We start from the raw sequence: 16,484 nt of genomic DNA on the forward strand, positions 1-16,484 counted from the left end.
TGTGGTGCAGAGCATCCCAGCCTAGGCCCATGCTGAGGGCATGAGGTCCCCAGGGTCATGTGATGGTTTGGATCCCCTAGTTACCTCCAAGAAAGTGACAGGCTGTGCTTGGGGAGACAGCTTGGGGAGTTTATTTGGCTTCATTGGATCCCGAGGCCATGGCCCCAACCCTGGCCGGGGCAGCAGGAAGGCACCCAGAGAGCCCCGGCCCCAAATGGCCCCCGGGGCAGGGGGGCCCAGGCACGAAGCCCTGGGGCAGGGGCCACAGTAGCAGGACTTGGTCAAAAGTGCTGGTGACAGCTAAGGCCGGCCCCTCTCCCCTGCACCTCCCCTCCTCCCTGCACCACCCCCGGGGGCAATTCCCTGAGTCAGGCTCTGGTCCTCCCAACCAGCTGGGCACAGTGCTGGGCCCCAGTGGGGCAGGTAAGTCGGGGGACCTGCGCATTGCGGGTGTGGGGGGTGCAGGCCCCCCGTCCAGTGTGAAGGCTTCCTGTGCAGTGTAGTGTTCCTGACCCCCAGAGGGGGCGGGGTCCCTGGGCGAGACCAAGGCAGCCACAGAGGCATGACCGGCTCCTATTCCAGTGTATGCTGAGGCTCCTGGAGGGCGGTGGGCACGTGGGGAGCAGCCCGGCCCACTCAGGGCCCTGCCTCTGGCGCCCACGGGGCCTGGGCACCCACGTCTTTGGTCTGTGCCCTGCAGTCCTGAGGGCCCCCTCGGAAGGGGTTGGCGGGTGGAGAGTCCCAGAAGGGGTCTGAGTCTGGGAACAAGGTCCAGGGTGCCCGGCGGGGTGCAGGCTGTGGTGAGGGCAGGGGTGAAGGCCGTGGCCCGGCTGACACAAAGCTCCACGGGTCGATGCGGCTGCGAAGGGGTGAGGGCCGAGGTCGACTGATGAGGCCCAGAGGCGGCGAGCGTGGGGTACCTGGGGTGCCAGGAGCGGAGCGTGATATCCCTGGTGGGGGCGAGACGGCGCTTCCTATGAAGGGATGGGGAGAGGGCCGAGGTCAGGCAGTCACCAACTCCTGGGTGTCCCCAGGAGGCACTGCCCTACTCTGGGCCTCAGTTTCCTCATCTGTACAGTGAGTTACGGGACTCATAGCTTCCATGGCCCTTCATGCTTGGTGGCGCATCCGTTTACTATGTAGCAGTTAAGAGTGAGGAGCCCTCTGGAGCAGAGGGGCCTGGGCTTGGACCCCAGCTCGGCCACTTACTAGTGGGAGCCTGGAGTCCCTTGATATTTCATCTGAAAAATAGGTATAACCAGAGTACCTGGTTCACAGCCTTGTTTCCATAACTGAATGAGGCAACCTCTGTAAAGCACTAGGAACAGTGCCCGGCACAAGTAAGCAACCTGTAGGAGTTCGCTAGCGTCATCACCTTCATTATTTCTATTATCTCACAACTGGCCTGGCCTGGCCCCTGCCCACCCCCCCGCAATGGATGGCTGAACGGGGAACTCAGTTCCCTATGGTGCATTCTCATCGCCCTGAGGGGGCGGTCTGGGGTCCAGCAGACAGCTGTGGCCCCGGCTGTACTGCCCTGCACGTCCCCACCAGCCCCTCCTCCCCTCTGTCACCAGGCAGAGGCCACTCACCGCGCCTCTCCTCTTCGCGCCGGGGACTCTTGGCTGATGGCTGGCCGGCGGGGACACCCAGTTCCAGCAGCAGGGGCGCGGGGGAGGGCGAGCCGGGGGCGTCGGGGCTCAGCGGGGAGGCCTGGGCGTCCGGCATCTCGGGGGAGAAGCGGATGAGCGGGGAGGTGGGCGGCTCGGCGGAGGACGGCGTGGGCAGCGGGGCGCGGGGCGTTGGCGGGGGCTCCCCGCGCTCGCGGCCCGGTCCCCCCGGGGGCTGCAGGTCGCGGCCGAGGCCCAGCGAGGCGAGCAGGGCGGTGCCGCGCAGCAACGCGCGCTGGATCAGCTTGGGCGTCCCGGAGCCGCTGCCGCGCTCCGCCGGGCCCGGCCGCCGCGGCTCCTCGGGCTCCGGGCTTGGCCGCGGGGGGTTACCTGGTGCCGGGTACACAGGTTAGGCCGACTTCGGGGGTACCCCTCGGCGGCCCTGGAGCAAGGACTGGCTTCTGCTCCCCTCTGACAGCCAGCCCAACTCCTCCCAGGCCGCCGCGCCTCCCCCAGCAGACACACTTTCTGGCCTTTCAGAAGGGGCGGGGCGGGGCAGGGTGGGGTGGGCATCGCAGTCTGAGGAACCAGCAGGAGCAAAGCCTGGGAGGCAACCAGGTGCCCTGGAGCCCAGAGATGGAGGGTGGGCTGGAGGGCAGGCAGGGGATCCACCAGCAAGCAAGCTGAGGCCAGATCGGGGCCTCAGTGGCCTCAGTGGATATCCGGAGGGGTCCGGGGACAGGTCTGGGACCCGTGCTCTGTGCCCACCTCCTTCCTGGCTGGGCAGCCCTGGTCCTTCTGCTCGCCCACCCCCCTCCAGCGGTAGCACACAGGTCAATTCCAATGTACACAACAGCCCTGAGAGGCACGCATCACTGTCCCTATTCCAGAAATGAGGAAGTTGAGGCTCAGAGAGATGAGCTGTTTGCGTCAGGCCTGAGCTGAATGATTTAGGGGCATTATGTTGTCTGATCCTCATGGCCCAGGCTTGGAGAGGTTAAGGGCTCAGCTAAGCCTGAACTGCCCTGGATTTCAGGATATCTCTGTCCTAACCTGTGGGCCTAGGGTTGGCCCGACTCCACGGGTGGGTCTGGGGAACCTGTCATTGAGGACGTAGGGCAGTCTGTGATGGCCTCCCACAAACCCCAATTTTGTCAGGTCCTCCTTAGCTCTAGAACCTGCCATGGCTTTCCACTGCCACTAGAAGAAAGTCTAAGCTCCTTGTCTGGGTTTCAAAACCTTCTCTCTCTTCCTTGGGCCTGCCTGGAGTGGAGCGCTGGGCTGGGTGTCCAGAGGAAGAAATGCAAAGCTGGGAAAAGTGAGTTTCTGCTATGAACCAGGACTTAGCTTGGGGTCCCTGTCCTCAGCCACAACCCTTACCCCATCTTTCTCTTTTTTTTTGGCCACACCATGCGGTTTGCGGGATCTTAGTTCCCTAACCAGGGACTGAACCCGCGCCCTTGCCAGTGAGAGCACAGGGGTCCTAACCACTGGACCGCCAGGGAATTCCCCCCATCTCTCTGACTCTTATCCCCCCACCCCACCCCACCCCTGCAGTGACCACTGCCTTCTAAAATGCAAATCTGCTAAAGACACGTCTGCTTCAAAAGTCCCCCATCAATTTCCAGGCCCTTCCTGAACTGGCTCCTGCCTGCCTTTCCAGCTTCACTCATTCATTCAACAAACATCTGCTGGCCCATGTGCTGGGGCTGCACTGGGCTCCACAGACCGAGGGAATGCAGGCCTGAACCCCACTTGCTGCTTCAGGCCTGTGAGTCCCTGGCTCTCAACTCTCCCTCTGAGTTCCAACCAGGATTCCTCTTACTCAGGTGTGGTGGGCCCCACGGCTGTACACACACTATTCCCTCCGCTCAGCACACCTTCCCCACCTCGGCTCTCAGTGATCCCTTATTTACCATTCAAGACCCAGCTGAGATGTCACATCCTCTGTGAAGCTGTGACATTCTGATTTATAAAAAAGTATATATTTTGTCTTCATCTCATACCTGGTACAGAACTCCCCAAACCCTTGGAACTTCCTAAGTGTTAGAATGATAAAGGCGAAAGGAGCGCCTTTTGTTATTCATAAGGAGCTCTTTTAACCACATCTGAGTTCATATTGATGCAGTCATTTTTGGAAAGCTCCTAAGGATGGGGTCTGGTTGCCAAGGGAACGAACTACATGATTAGAAGGTTGGAACTTTCAGCCTCCACCTGCACTGGGGAGGGGAGGAGCTGGAGATTGAATCCCATCACCAATGGCCAAGAATTTAAGCAATCAATCAGGTCCATGTAATGAAGCCTCCATAAAAACCCAGCCAAAGGGTTCCAAGAACTTCTGGGTTGGTGAACCAGTGGAGGTGCTGGGAAAGTAGCGTGCCTGGAGAGGGCGTGGAAACTCTGTGTCCTCCCACATACTCTGCCCTACACATCTCTTCCATCTGGTTGTTCTTGACCTGTAACCTTTTCAATAAACTGGTAATCTAGTAAGTAAATGGCTTTCCTGAGCTTTGTGAGCTGTTCTAGCAAATTATCAGATCTGAGGAGGGGGTCGTGGGGATCTCTGATTTATAGCTGGTTGGTGGGGAGCACAGGTGACAACCCGAACTTACAACTGGTGTCTGAAGTGGGGAGGAGCAGTCCTGTGAGCCTGAACCCTTAACCTGTGGGGTCTGACACAAACTAACTCCAGGTAGGCAGTGTTAGAATTGGATTGGATTGTAGGACCCCCAGCTGGTGTCCCAGAACTGGTTGGTGTGGGGAAAACCCCCAGGCATCTGGTGTCAGAAGTGAAGTGAGTAGAATGGAGAGGAAAACAGGAGGTTTCTCCTCGTTTAGAAGCTTTGCCAGAATCCCCTGTAACCTGTGCGGTTCTTACTCACGTTATGCCTTGTACAGCCCTCGCCCCACCACGTACTACTCCCTACTGTCCTTGTTTATTTCTGAGTCTGCTTTTCCACCAGACTAGGCCCTCCCCAAGGTCAGGGCAGTGTTGATCTCTAGCACATTGATGCCTGGCTCATAATATATGTCAATACATGTTTGATGGAAGAGTCCATTCTTACAATCCTTGTGACAACCATGTAAGGTGACTGCTGTTACGCTACTTTACAGGTGAGGAAACTGATCATTTACAGTGAGTTTAAACAGAACAGGGGAAAAACATGTTTAAAACAGGCAAGAAAAATGGAACGAAGTGAAGTGAAGCTGGAGGTCAGCACACAAACTAAGAATGGAAAGAAGTTCCTGAGGCTGATATTCTGAGAAACCGAGGTTCCCAAAAGTAAGCGACTTGCCCCAGGTAACTCGGCAAGGATTTTAATTTGCCTCTAAGCTCCCTGGCAGTAAGAGTTGGCAACCCTGTTGTTAAGGAGAAAGAGAAAAAACATGCTTGACCCCGAGATGAAGGTGAATCGCTTCTGTGGGGCCTCACAGAGAGGACACGGGCCACGTGGTAGTTAGCGGCTCCAGGGCAACAAGCTTCATGCGGCAGTTGCTGTCAGTGCAGGCTGACGGCGCCCACCAATCTGCCCCTCATTGCAACCAGTTCCCCAGGGGCCAGAACACCCAGGTGCGGACAAGGGGTGGGAGCTGGGGCTCCCCGGTGGTGTGGCTAATGCCTGGGACAATCTCACAGGGTCTTTGATTCTTAGCCAGGTTTTTCACTCTGTGGGTGGTTGGGAGGTCAAGGTCATGCACTCGTGGGTGGGCCCAAGATGGCTGGAGGGTGGGCTTGCACGAGGGGAACCAAGTGCTCAGCCAGCAGCTGGGCTGGGACAGGTGATATCCTTTTAGGTAAGAGGGCAAGCCAGAGAAAGATGGGGTCCAGGCCATTGTGTCCCTGCTCCTGGGAGCTCAGGGAGAGTAAGGCCAAATGGATCTGCAGAATATGGTCAGGGGCTCCTCCAGACTACACACCCAGGTTGACAGGACCTCAAGTTCTCCATTGACCCTTCTGGCCTGGGGCGTTCTAGAGCAGGTGACTACAAGCAGCCCCCTTGGCCTTCCAATTCTCAGTTCAGTGCCTGCAGCACAGCTAGCTTGAGGCAATGCAACTGCTGGAGCAGAAAATGGTGTGGCAGACGGGGCTCCAGGGCCCTGCCTCTGGAGTCAGACCTGGGCTCAAATCCCTGTTCTGCTGTATGCCCTATTTCAAACCACTTAACCTCTCTGTGCCTCAGTTTCCTCCTCTATAAAATGGCACATAGGAAGGACCCAATAAACGTTTGCTGTTATTGTTACTGTGAAATGTAGCTCAGGTAATGGTGGAGGTGACATGCTGGGTGGGGTGAGAGGAGTGAGTCTAACTTGTTTGCTGAATAGGACCCTGGTCTGATAACAGTTAAGCCAGGTCCTATATTCTGGCTGCGAGAAGCAGGTACAGCTGGGGGCTCTAAAGGGACCCACGGGCAAGGGAGGCTGCAACTTTCTAGTCCCTGCCAATGCTGGGCAGTGCTGAGCTGAGCCCTTGTCCCTCTGACACAGGAGTCCCAGTTTCTGCTAACCTCCTAGCTTCCCAAGTAGTTTGTATGTGAGAAACCCTTTCTTCAAGTGAAAGTTTCTGGGAAAGCTCACTACGGGCATGAGAGTCAAAGTCTCCCTGGGTTCATATCCTTAGCTGGGGGATTTAGGCAGATTACTTTACCTCGCAGAGCCTCTGTTTTCTCATCTCTCAAATGGGTATAATAATCCCTCATGAGATTGTTGCTTGGATGGAATGCCTGACACACAGTAAGTGCTATTGCCATTATGGAAAACAGAAAAGTCCAGAACTGCCCCAGATGCAGTGAGTCGGCCCTAGATCCCCACCCGTTCAGATTTCTTATCCTCTTCTCCACCTACAGGCTCCCCAGAAGGGACTCTGAGAAGCACAGTGTGGCAGCCACTTTTCTAGCTCCACTCCACATGCACAGTTTCCTTCTCTTCTCTCGGCCCAGCTTCCCCTGGGTCCCAAATGCGGGGCACCGTTCCTTGTTTTCCTGTCTTCCCTAGAGCTTGCTGAGGGCACAGCAGCTGCCACAGGGCCAGGGGAGAGCCCTCTTGCAGGCCAGCCCTGAATAGGGTCCCTGAGGCCTAGGCTGGATCCAGCTCAGCTGTGGGCTGATGGGTCAGACCTGGGTTCTAGGAATGGCCTGCCTTGCAGGCTGGCTTCTTGTAGCCTGCCCACAGGACCAAAAGGAGTGCAGCAACAGTCTGCTGGGGGGAGACAAGGCCACTCACCATTGAGCATGGGGGGTGTGGAAGGAGATCCTAAGGGGGATGAGTCATCTGAATCCAGGTACCACGTGGCTTCGTCCATGCGGGACCTTCTCCTGGTGAGGGGACGAGAGGGGAGTTGTGCTTTGTGAATCTCAGGACTGTTGGGAGGCAGAAGACACTCGGTGGGTGGCACTCAGGCACTCACCTCCCGTTCTGGGCTTCTCCGGGCTTGGGGGAACTGGGCCCCCAGGCCCAGCATGCTCGCCGCTCTCCATTGCTTGAATCCTCTAGACGTCTTGGGGACTGTCGGCCCCATGCCTGGCCTGGTTCTGCAGGCTCCACTGTGGCGGGCAGGGGGAGGGGGGAATGGAAGGAGTCTGAGCTGAGGTCAAGAACCCTGATCCTTGTCCTCCCATCATGAGAATCAAGCTCCAGGGGCAACTTCTTGCAGGATTGGGGTGGGGTGTGGGTCAGGCTGGGCCCCATCCCATTCCCAGGGTGAGCTTTGGGCCACAGAGAATCTGAACAGAACTGGGGTAGGTGGGTGTGGGGTCCTGGGACTGGCAGTGAGGCATCTCATCTAGTCCTTCTTCACCCGGCATTTGCTGCCTAGTAGCTAGTACAGCCACTACAGCAAACTGCGTGGGTTTGAATTCTGACTCTGCCACTTGCTAGCTGTGCAACGTTAGGCAGTTACTTTTCTCACTTTTCTCATCAGTAAAACTTATATAATAACAAGGACATCTACCTCACAGGGTCTTCGTGAGAAATTAATATTAGCAAAGTGTTTAGGAAAATGAATGGGACATAGTGTCATACAATTGCTAGACTGAAAAAAGTTGTAAAATGCATGCTGCTTGGGGAACTTAGAGGTACCAGTTTAGACAGATAGGGGAGGGCGCCTGGGAGCAGGGGGGAAGAGGAGGAGACAGTGTGTGGGATCTACTTCCAAGGATAAGGTTTGACTGACAAAAGGATAAGGTCCGGGGGTAAGGGCATGGGCAAGGGGAGGCGAAGTTTCTTACACTGGATGGCCCGGAACCGGGGGAAGGTGGGCGAGTCCCCAGCCCCGACCTCGAAGACGTTTCTCCTCCTGTCCAGGCCGGGAGAGGCCTGCACGGTGATGCGGTGTTTGAAGTCTGGGGTTGGGGGGGAAGCAGGGCGCAGGTTTGTGGTGAAGGAGAGACTGGATCCTAACCCGCAGGGCCCCTCGGCAGTTCCCAGGCCACGCAGGCAGTGCTGGAACAGGGCCTGGCACAGTGGCTGGGTGACTGGGGTCGGCCTCACTGCCTTCCTGGGCCCCAGGCTCTCCGTAAGGAAAGCAGACCTCTTACGCGGAGAAGCGCAGCGGAGTCGGAGATTCCCAGGAGGCGGCCCACCCCACTCCCTCTGCTTTCTCAGAACTTTCATGAGCCCCGCCCCTTCCCGGCCGTAGCCATTCCCAGGCCGACATGCAAATATTCCCGCCAAAACCCGCCCACAAACGAAAACACACTCCTGGCCCCTCCCCTTCCAGCCTCGTCTTACAGGCCCACCCACCAACGCCCTAGACCAATCCCGGTGTGGCCAGCACACCCGCCTGACCCCACCCCTCCGCCCACGAAGCCAATGGCGGGCGGCGTGCTGGGGCCCGCCCCTTACCGAGAGGCATGCTGATGCGCTCGCCGCCGTCGCGCGCTCGGAGTTTGCTGCGCTTGAAGGTTCCGCGGCGGCGGCGAACGTGTGGCCGTTCGCGATCAACTTGCTGCAATAGAAGTGTCAACTCGCGCTCGAACACCTCCAGCTCCCACTGGGCCAGCAGGTGCTCGCGCCGCCGCAGCTGCTCTGCCTGTGACCGCTGCTCACGCGCCGCGCGGGTCAGTTCCTCCTCGCGGCTCAGTAGTTCCTGTGCCCGGGACAATGGAGGCGGTGGAGTCAGTCGGGTACGGTCTCAGACGCTCACCCCCACCTTCTGCCCCATGGAAACCGGGGAGACATTCCTTCCCGGCGTCCCCTTCCAACCCTGGGACCCCGACTCCTCCCACCTTTTCTTTGGCCCGCAGCTCGTCAAAGAGGCCTTGGATCTCGCGCTTCCAGCCTTCCTGCATGGAATGGAAGGAGTCCCGAGGCATTTCCCGCAGGACCTGCGCCTCTAGTGCCTCCAACTGCTGAAGGATGGAGGCGAAGTCGGGCCTGCGGTGGGGATCCTGCGCCCAGCAATCTGGGGAAACGGAGTGGGGGGGGGGACAGGATAAGAAGGGGTCTGTGAGTGGATATGTCCTGGGCCAAGGAGCTCTGCCCCTCACCCTCCTGCCCCATCCCCTTACCGGCCATGAGCTGTGCGAAGGGCTCGGGGCAGGTGGATGGGATGGGCAGTGTGAGCTTGTTAACGGCCACTCCATAGGCTACAGCAAGGCAGTCGATGCCACGGTAGGGCACCTCCCCAGTCAGCAGTTCCCACAGGAGCACCCCAAAACTGTGGGTGAGACAAAGGGTCTATGTCCCCTCCTCTACTTATTCGTTGCCATTTCATCCCAAGGCAACCAAGAGCTCAGTGGTCTGTGTCCCTCCCTCTGGGCTCTGCTTGTCTGCCCAGCCCTGGATTTTGGCAGCCACCTCTGCCCTCTGCAGCCCCATATCTGTCCAGCCTCCGCCCAGCCGCACCTCCAGACATCGCTGCCCTTAGAGAAGGTGGAGGCCTTGATAACCTCAGGAGCCATCCAGGCATAGGTGCCTGCAGCACTCATTTGCGTGGTTTTGTGCCACTCGCGGGCCAGGCCGAAGTCAGTGATCTTCAGGGTCTTGTGCTCCATGTCGTCACCTTCAATGGGCTGCAGCAGCAGAACTGGGGAAGAGAGGAAGGGCTGTGGTGCTCCAGGCTCAGGTGGTGGGGACAAGGGAGGAGCTGGGAGCAAACTGTCATCTGACAGACATCCTGGCTGGGTACTGGGGGCACCGAGGTGAACTGGTCTCAATCTTGCCCTGCAGAGCTCATAGCTGGGGTTGGGGTAGAATCAGACAATAAGCACAAGGCTGGGAAACATTTACCAAGGGGTTACCAGAGGCCAGGCGTTTTACACTCAGCATTAGCACTCACAAAAAAAAAAAGTCTATGAGGTAGACATCATTATCCCCATTTTGCAGAAAAGGAAACTGAGCAATAATTTGATTTAACCTAGGGCATATGCAAATAAAGCAGATGCCACGACCTGGTCTGTGTGCTTCCAAAGCCAGTGCTCTAACTTTCTCCTAACACTGCACGGAATAGAAATGGGCAATATGGGGACCTTCCTGGTGGTCCAGTGGTTAAGACTCCACGCTTCCACTGCAGAAGGCACGGTTCAATCCCTGGTTGGGGAACTAATATCCCGCATGCCACGGTGTGGCCAAAAAAAAAAAAAAGAAAGAAAGAAGTGGGCAATATGGCAGCCTCTCAGCATTTGTAACTTTGATTTCAAGAGAAACCTGTGTCTTGTCATTTTGCTGAGGCAGGAGTGTGAATCAGAACCTGCCTCGGGGTGGGGAGCAGGAGGGAACCCCCTCGCGAGAAAGGAAGCCCAGCAGGCACTACAGACCCCTGGTGTCCATGTCCCATTGTGGCTAGCGCAGCCGCCCCCAGGGGAAAGATTCCAAAAGATATCCACTGATGCAGCTGGATGTGAAGAGAGAGAAAGGGGTCTAAGAAAGTGGTGGTTCTTGGCTAGAAAGGAGTTTGGGACAAATGTAGTAGTGGATAGACGTGGCAAGGGCTGATGGCTTTGTCCCAAATGGGGCCACCATACTCTGTACAGAGAGGAGAAGCAGCAGCTTGCAAATCTCTCACCAGGAAAAGCATGGCTCAAAGGAGAGAAGTTTTAGAGGAATAAAAAGAGGACAAAATTATAGAATTTTCAAGGTTCTGAAGAGGCCTCTCTACTTTTCTGGTTATAGCCAACTGCATTGTAGAGAAGTGACATCCAAGCCAATGACATTTCTGAACACACGTCCTTTCAGGGCACACCTCTCAGCAATCCTGCCCAGAGTGACAGCACCATAGTGGGGGCAGAGGACACGGGCACCTAATACAGCCCGGCGAGTCAGGGAAGACTTCTCAGAGGAGGTGACAGAAGCAGGGTATTCGCTTTTCTAGGTCTAAAGCCACAACTCCTGATCCTGCTGCTGGCCGAGCTCTCTGGGCCTCCTGGGGGCATCTGGCACTGCTGCTCAACCCCTCCCTGCTGTCCTTGGCTCCCAGGACCTCTGGCTGCTTTGGCTGTTTCCTTCAGGGCCTCCCCACCCTTAGCCTTTTCAATGCTGGCGTTCCTCAGAGCCTGGCTTCCCCTTGACCTTGGCCCACTGCCCCCAGGCTGTCCTGGACTCTCCCAGGTGCCAGCTGCCCCCTCCTCACTGGCATCTCCCACATTGGGAGCTCCAGTTCAGAAGTCGATCCAGCTGCCTATCAGCTGCCCTACTTGATGTCTTTATACCCTCAACAACCATCTTCATCCTTCCACCGTGCCTGGCAAATCTTCCCACAATTTCTCAAAATTCAGAGAATGATCCTGCAATCTACCTTCTCCTCTTAGCCAAACTGGGGCTGAGTACTGAACAGTTAAAGCTAGGCATGACGACAAAACCCACCTCAGAGGGTCATCATGAGTATTAAACAAGATCACCTTTTTTTTTTTTTTTTTGGCGGCACCAAGCGGCATGTGGGAACCTAGTTCCCCAGCCAGGGATGGAACCCGTGCCACCTGTAGAGAGGAAGCGCAGAGTCTTAACCACTGAGCCGCCAGGCAAGTCCAGCGAGATCACGCTTCTTAAAGCTGTAGCGCAGGATCTGACAGTTGTCCTAAAGATTCTGCTGCTAATCTCTCTCAGATTGACTTTCTCCTCCAACCTCTAACATCTTACTCCCAGCTTCACAACAGCCTCTGGCCCGGCTGCTGAAGACTCAGAACTGGACCATTCAGTAAGCTCTGCGAGAGTTCATTCCAGAGGAGAGCTGCAGCAGGCTGGGGCAGGCAGCTGGAGAGGGACCAGGCAAAGGGATCCATGTACTGGGGCTGGGGGGAGGGACTCCCGCCTCCTCTGGTGCCAGGACCCACCCATCCTCTTGACGGCTGCTTCTCAGTCGGGTCTCTAGCCACTTGTGGTACCTCACAGACGGATGAACCACCTTCTGCGCCAGTATCTCAAGCTGGAAGGCCAGCCTCCCTTTTTTGGTCAGGTAATCTGAAGTCCAGAGAGGGGCAGCAACTCACTCAAAGTCTCAGGACTTCTATTGGTGGCCTTTCTGCCGCCTCCTACCCCCCAGCTTGACCTGACACCTGTGAAGCCTTATCCTCACCTCCGTGTCCCCTGCTTTTCTCCAAGTGCCTTGAATTTGTTCCAACCCAAGTTGCTCTTCTGGTGTCTGATGTAGACCTTGGGGATGGGGCGGTCAGGGGTCACTCAGAGGAGAAGGGGCTAGAGATCCCCCTCCCAGCATCCCCTTAGGGCTCCCTGGCCTCTGAAAGGGACCTGGCCCCCAGCCCCCTTCCTGGGCTGCCTCTGTGAAGCTTGGGAGTGGCCTAGGCAGCTTACGCCTCTTCCGCTTCCCTCCCATGGTCCCTACTTCTCCTTTCTGGGAGGCCTGGCTCAGGTCTCCAATGGGGGCGGGGGTCCTTTGGTGGAGAATTGGGAGAGGTCAGGCCCAGGCTGGGCTGGCTGGTCAGTCCTGTGACTCGTGGGCCTAGAGAATTCCCCCTCCTCTCCCTGCCAGGCTTCCTCACAAGGCCCCCATTGTCCAGGAAAATCACGCCATTGTTTCCTGCCTGCGCCCCCCCCATCCCAGGGACTCCCCCCGCCAATGCCGCAGACAGCAGCCTGGGCCTAGAACTGGGGTCTGCGAGGTGGGAGGCCAGGCTCAGCAAGGCTAAGGGCACCCTGCCTGCCTTTCACCACCACCCAGACTCTGGGAGGGAACTGGGGGGGAGTAGGGGCGCAATCCCTGGCTCCTTCCTCTCCCACAAACCCCCTACCCCCAGCTCTTTCCTCCCCTGCAGGCAGCTGGGCTGGGGAGAGAGCAGAGGCTGGAGCAGGGGCAGGAAGCCAGCCCAGGGGCACCAGGAAACGCAGGAAGCGGTGGGGAGGGTGGGGAGCAGGAGCCTGGGCTATTGTTCCATTTTTTCTGGAAAGAAAACTGGAGGAAAAACAGAAGACGGGAGTCCCCTCCCCCCAGGCCTTCGGGGAATCCCCCTCAGGCTGGGGCAGGGAGTGGGGGTCCCTAGATGGCTAGGGCCCAGGAGCGAGGCTGAGAGGTGGGATCTGCCCCCTTCTGTGGACGAGAGGAGTGGGTGGGGTCGCTGGCAGGCCTCCCCAGGCCCCTCTGGCCCTGGCAAGGACTTGGATATCACTGGGCCCTGGTGTTCTGCTCCCCACAAGCCGCTTATCCATGCTCAGCCCAGGCCAGGGGGCTCAAAATATCCATGCTCACCCCTCCAAGAGCCACCCGTGCCTCTCCAGTGACCTCACCGGCCCTTCCTTTTGCTCTACAGCTGCACCTCAGCCCCCAGCAGGCCCAGCCCAGGTACCCACTACCGTGCTGCGGCCTGCCTCCTTGCCTTTGCTCTTGTCAGGCCCTGCATCCAACTGGGTACCTTTCTGAACACTCCCTGCTTTGGGCTTGGTGTGAAGCTCGTCTGCTTCAGAAAGCCCTCCAAACCTGCCACTTGCTTGTCTTGGGCCCAGGCTGGGCAGTGTGTAGGACCTGAAATGGCTGGAGATGGAGTGCCTTACCGCTTGAGTCTTTCTTAGCCCCGCCACGCCCACTCCCAAGTGCTGATTCCAGGCAAAGCCCTCTTGGTGATCCAGCCTTCAAACATCCACACCCGTGGCTGAGGACCCACTGTGTGCCGGGCATCGGATGCCCAGCCTGTTAAGCCGTTTCACCCTCCCGATCACTCCCTTTTTACAGAATCTGAAATCGAGGTTCTGAGTTGAAATAACCAGCTAGAGATCATGCAGCCAGGGGGGAAGGGGTGGGGCCAGAATTCCATCCCTGGCCCCAGCTTTGACCACCACGGGGCAGAGGAAGAGGGTGGTTTTTCCCCCTTTGAGATTTCTTTTCTGGAGGAGCTGCCCACCACAAGTGGAGGGGGGAGGAGGCACCAACAGGACAACGGTGAACTTCAGGGGAGTTCCCTGAAGATGAGGGGGTGCCAGCATCCAGCACTCCTCCTTCCTTGAGGTAGTGGCCACGGTTAGGCAAGCTGCTTATGGTCCACGTGAGAGGTTCCAATTTTTTTAACTTGGCAGCTGTGAGCTGGGATCAAGGACTCTTTTTGGGGATGGGGCATGAAGGACTCTGTTGGGCGCCTGGAACTCCTGCTTTGGGGCTAGTGTGAGCCCACGGGCACCCCTGGTCAACTCAGATTCCCCTAGGGGAGGAACTCCTGCCTCCAGTAGATCCCCAGGTAGGCTCAGCTAAGCGTTGTTAGTAGGTGTGTACTTGGGCCATGCCAACCTCCACCCATGCTCCCCAAAACTCACTGTTGTTGGACTTGAGGTCTCGGTGGATGACAGGCACCAGGGCCTCGCAGTGCAGGTAGTGCATCCCACGAGCAATTTGCACGGCCCAGTTGACGAGCACATGGGGGGGCACACGCCGCCCAGCCAGGGCACGGCTGAGGGGCCCGCCGGCAGCATACTCCATCACCAGGCACAGGTTGGGCTCCTCCAGGCACACGGCCTTGAGGGCAATGATGTTGGGGTGTGCCAGCATGGCGAAAAGCCGGGCCTCCTGTCGCACGCTCTCAGCTGTCACGCTGATGTCTTCATCGGGGTCCTGGCGAGCTGCCTTCACAGCCACCAGCTCGCCGCGCCAGCTGCCGCGGTAGACCTTGCCGAAGCCACCGATGCCGATCACCTCCTCCAGCCGCAGCTCCTGGAAGCTGGCCATCTCGCAGGGGGGCGGACCGCCGCCCCGAGACACATAGTTGGACGGAAAGATGCCCACCTGGCCTCCCACCTGGCCCGCCCACCAGCCCTCATCGCCTGAGATAGCTGCATCCCGGGACAGCACCTCCACACGGTCGCCCTTCCGCAGGGCCAGCTCGTCCTGCCCATTGGGCTCGTAGTCAAACAGGGCTGTCCACACAGGGTTGGCATAAGCTGCCGCCTTCGGGGATCCCTCTGGCCAACCTCCGCCGCCGCCCCCACTGCCCCCACTGCCACCGCTGTTCCATGACCCCAGCGGGCTCTTGAGGAAGAGGTTCTTCAAGGGCTCCATGGCTGGGAGCTGGCGTTGGTGGGTGTGGGGGACCTTCCCTGGGTGCCCCTGGTCCCCACCCTTGCTGACTGCCGAGGCCCTAGTCCCGGAACCTGGGCATCCGGGCCCTGGCCCTCAGCCCCAGACCCACGCCTCTCTGGGGAGCCAGGAGTGTCGCCTCCCGGCCCCCCGCATCTCGGGCTTCCGGGGGAAGGCGACCTAGGGCAGTGTGGTCAGGCTCGGGGGGTGGGCCCCCGGGGCCTCCGGCGTCTCACCATGGCTGGCACAGAGGGGCCCGGGCGTCCCTCAGTCTGGAGCAGTCCTGGGAGTCTGGCTCCGGCACCCGCCAAGTGTAAGGTGGGGCCAGCAAGGGGCAGCGCCTGGACTCCGGTTGGGTCTCTTTGCGCAGGGGGTGGCTGGAGTGCCTCTAGCTGGGCTAAGCTGCCTCTTCCCGGCTGGGCTCTCTCAACCCGATGGCTCCAACCCCGTTCCCTTCTTCCTCCTCCCTTTGTACTTTGGCCCCGGGGGCGGGAGGCAGAGGTGGAGGGTGGAGTTTCACTTTTTTCCGCTGTTCTCCCTCCTGCAGGAAACAGCATCAGATGACGCGGGCGGGTAGCACCGCTCCCCTCCCAGAGGCTGCGGGGCGACTGGGCCTGGGAGTTCCCGGGTAGGCGGGCAATGAGAGGCAGAAGGTGGGGAAGGGTGGCCCCGATCCCTCATGACAGCAGGTTTAGGGTCCAAGTTGGTTTCTGCTAAGGACGGGCCATCCCCACTCTCTACATCCGCATCAGCAAAATTGGGGCAAAGAACCGGGCTTGGGAGAGGGGCAAACCCGAGTTTGGTCTTCGCTCCGAAGTTGCAGGGCTGTGTGACCCATCCTCTCTGCGCCTCATTCTCTTCGTATGTGAAACTGGGGCCTGAAGCTCAGCTTTGCAGAGCTAGTGGGATGGGGGTGCGTAAGACAAGGAGGACGGAACTGGCTGCACCTCGAGCTCTTGGAACGAGTTGTCTAAGGCTCTCCTCTTTCCCTCACCTGGGAAACAATCCACTTATTCATGCCTCTTCCCCATGAAGGGGCGGAAACCTGAAACTGCGGTCAAGAAATTTGCTCAGTGATTGGATTCAGAATAGCTAAACCGCCCTCGTAACTGCTGGATTGACCCCAATTGCCTTGAGCCTGTCACTTTAAGAAAAACGACGCTATCCTACTTCGACTATTCCTGCCTGTTCTTGGAGGATCGCTCTCTACAATCTTAAGTCTGAGCTCTGACCTGGAAGTAGAGGTAGCACGTGAGGTTTCAGGTCCATCGCTAAAAAGGGCGGGCTTAGAGGGGCGTGCTCCCGTAGCGAACTGTCGCTTTAGCCAAGGGAGATCCGCGCCTCCATCCTTTTCCCCGCCTCTTGTAACTCACTGGGAGAATTTTGCGCCAGTTAACTCCGCCGTTACTCGGTGGCCCCTCAACTAT

At 58.2% G+C, this 16,484-nt stretch overlaps 1 protein-coding gene across 1 annotated transcript; it reads right to left on the reverse strand.

The window, feature by feature from the left end:
• Positions 1-108: 108 nt before the first annotated feature.
• MAP3K11 (mitogen-activated protein kinase kinase kinase 11) lies at positions 109-16,318 on the reverse strand. The gene is made up of 10 exons (XM_029208628.1): positions 14,301-16,318; positions 9,453-9,633; positions 9,116-9,264; positions 8,834-9,009; positions 8,451-8,694; positions 7,835-7,948; positions 7,015-7,150; positions 6,831-6,922; positions 1,593-2,000; positions 109-974 (listed from the first exon to the last, which is right to left on the reverse strand). The coding sequence occupies exons 1-10, from the start codon at positions 15,037-15,039 to the stop codon at positions 637-639; spliced, it is 2,577 nt and encodes an 858-aa protein (XP_029064461.1). The 5' UTR covers positions 15,040-16,318; the 3' UTR covers positions 109-636.
• Positions 16,319-16,484: the final 166 nt, after the last annotated feature.

The sequence above is a fragment of the Monodon monoceros genome, unplaced genomic scaffold (genome assembly GCF_005190385.1).
Source record: "Monodon monoceros isolate NGI ecotype Baffin Bay Population unplaced genomic scaffold, NGI_Narwhal_1 Super_Scaffold_7, whole genome shotgun sequence".
Lineage (NCBI taxonomy): Eukaryota > Metazoa > Chordata > Mammalia > Artiodactyla > Monodontidae > Monodon > Monodon monoceros.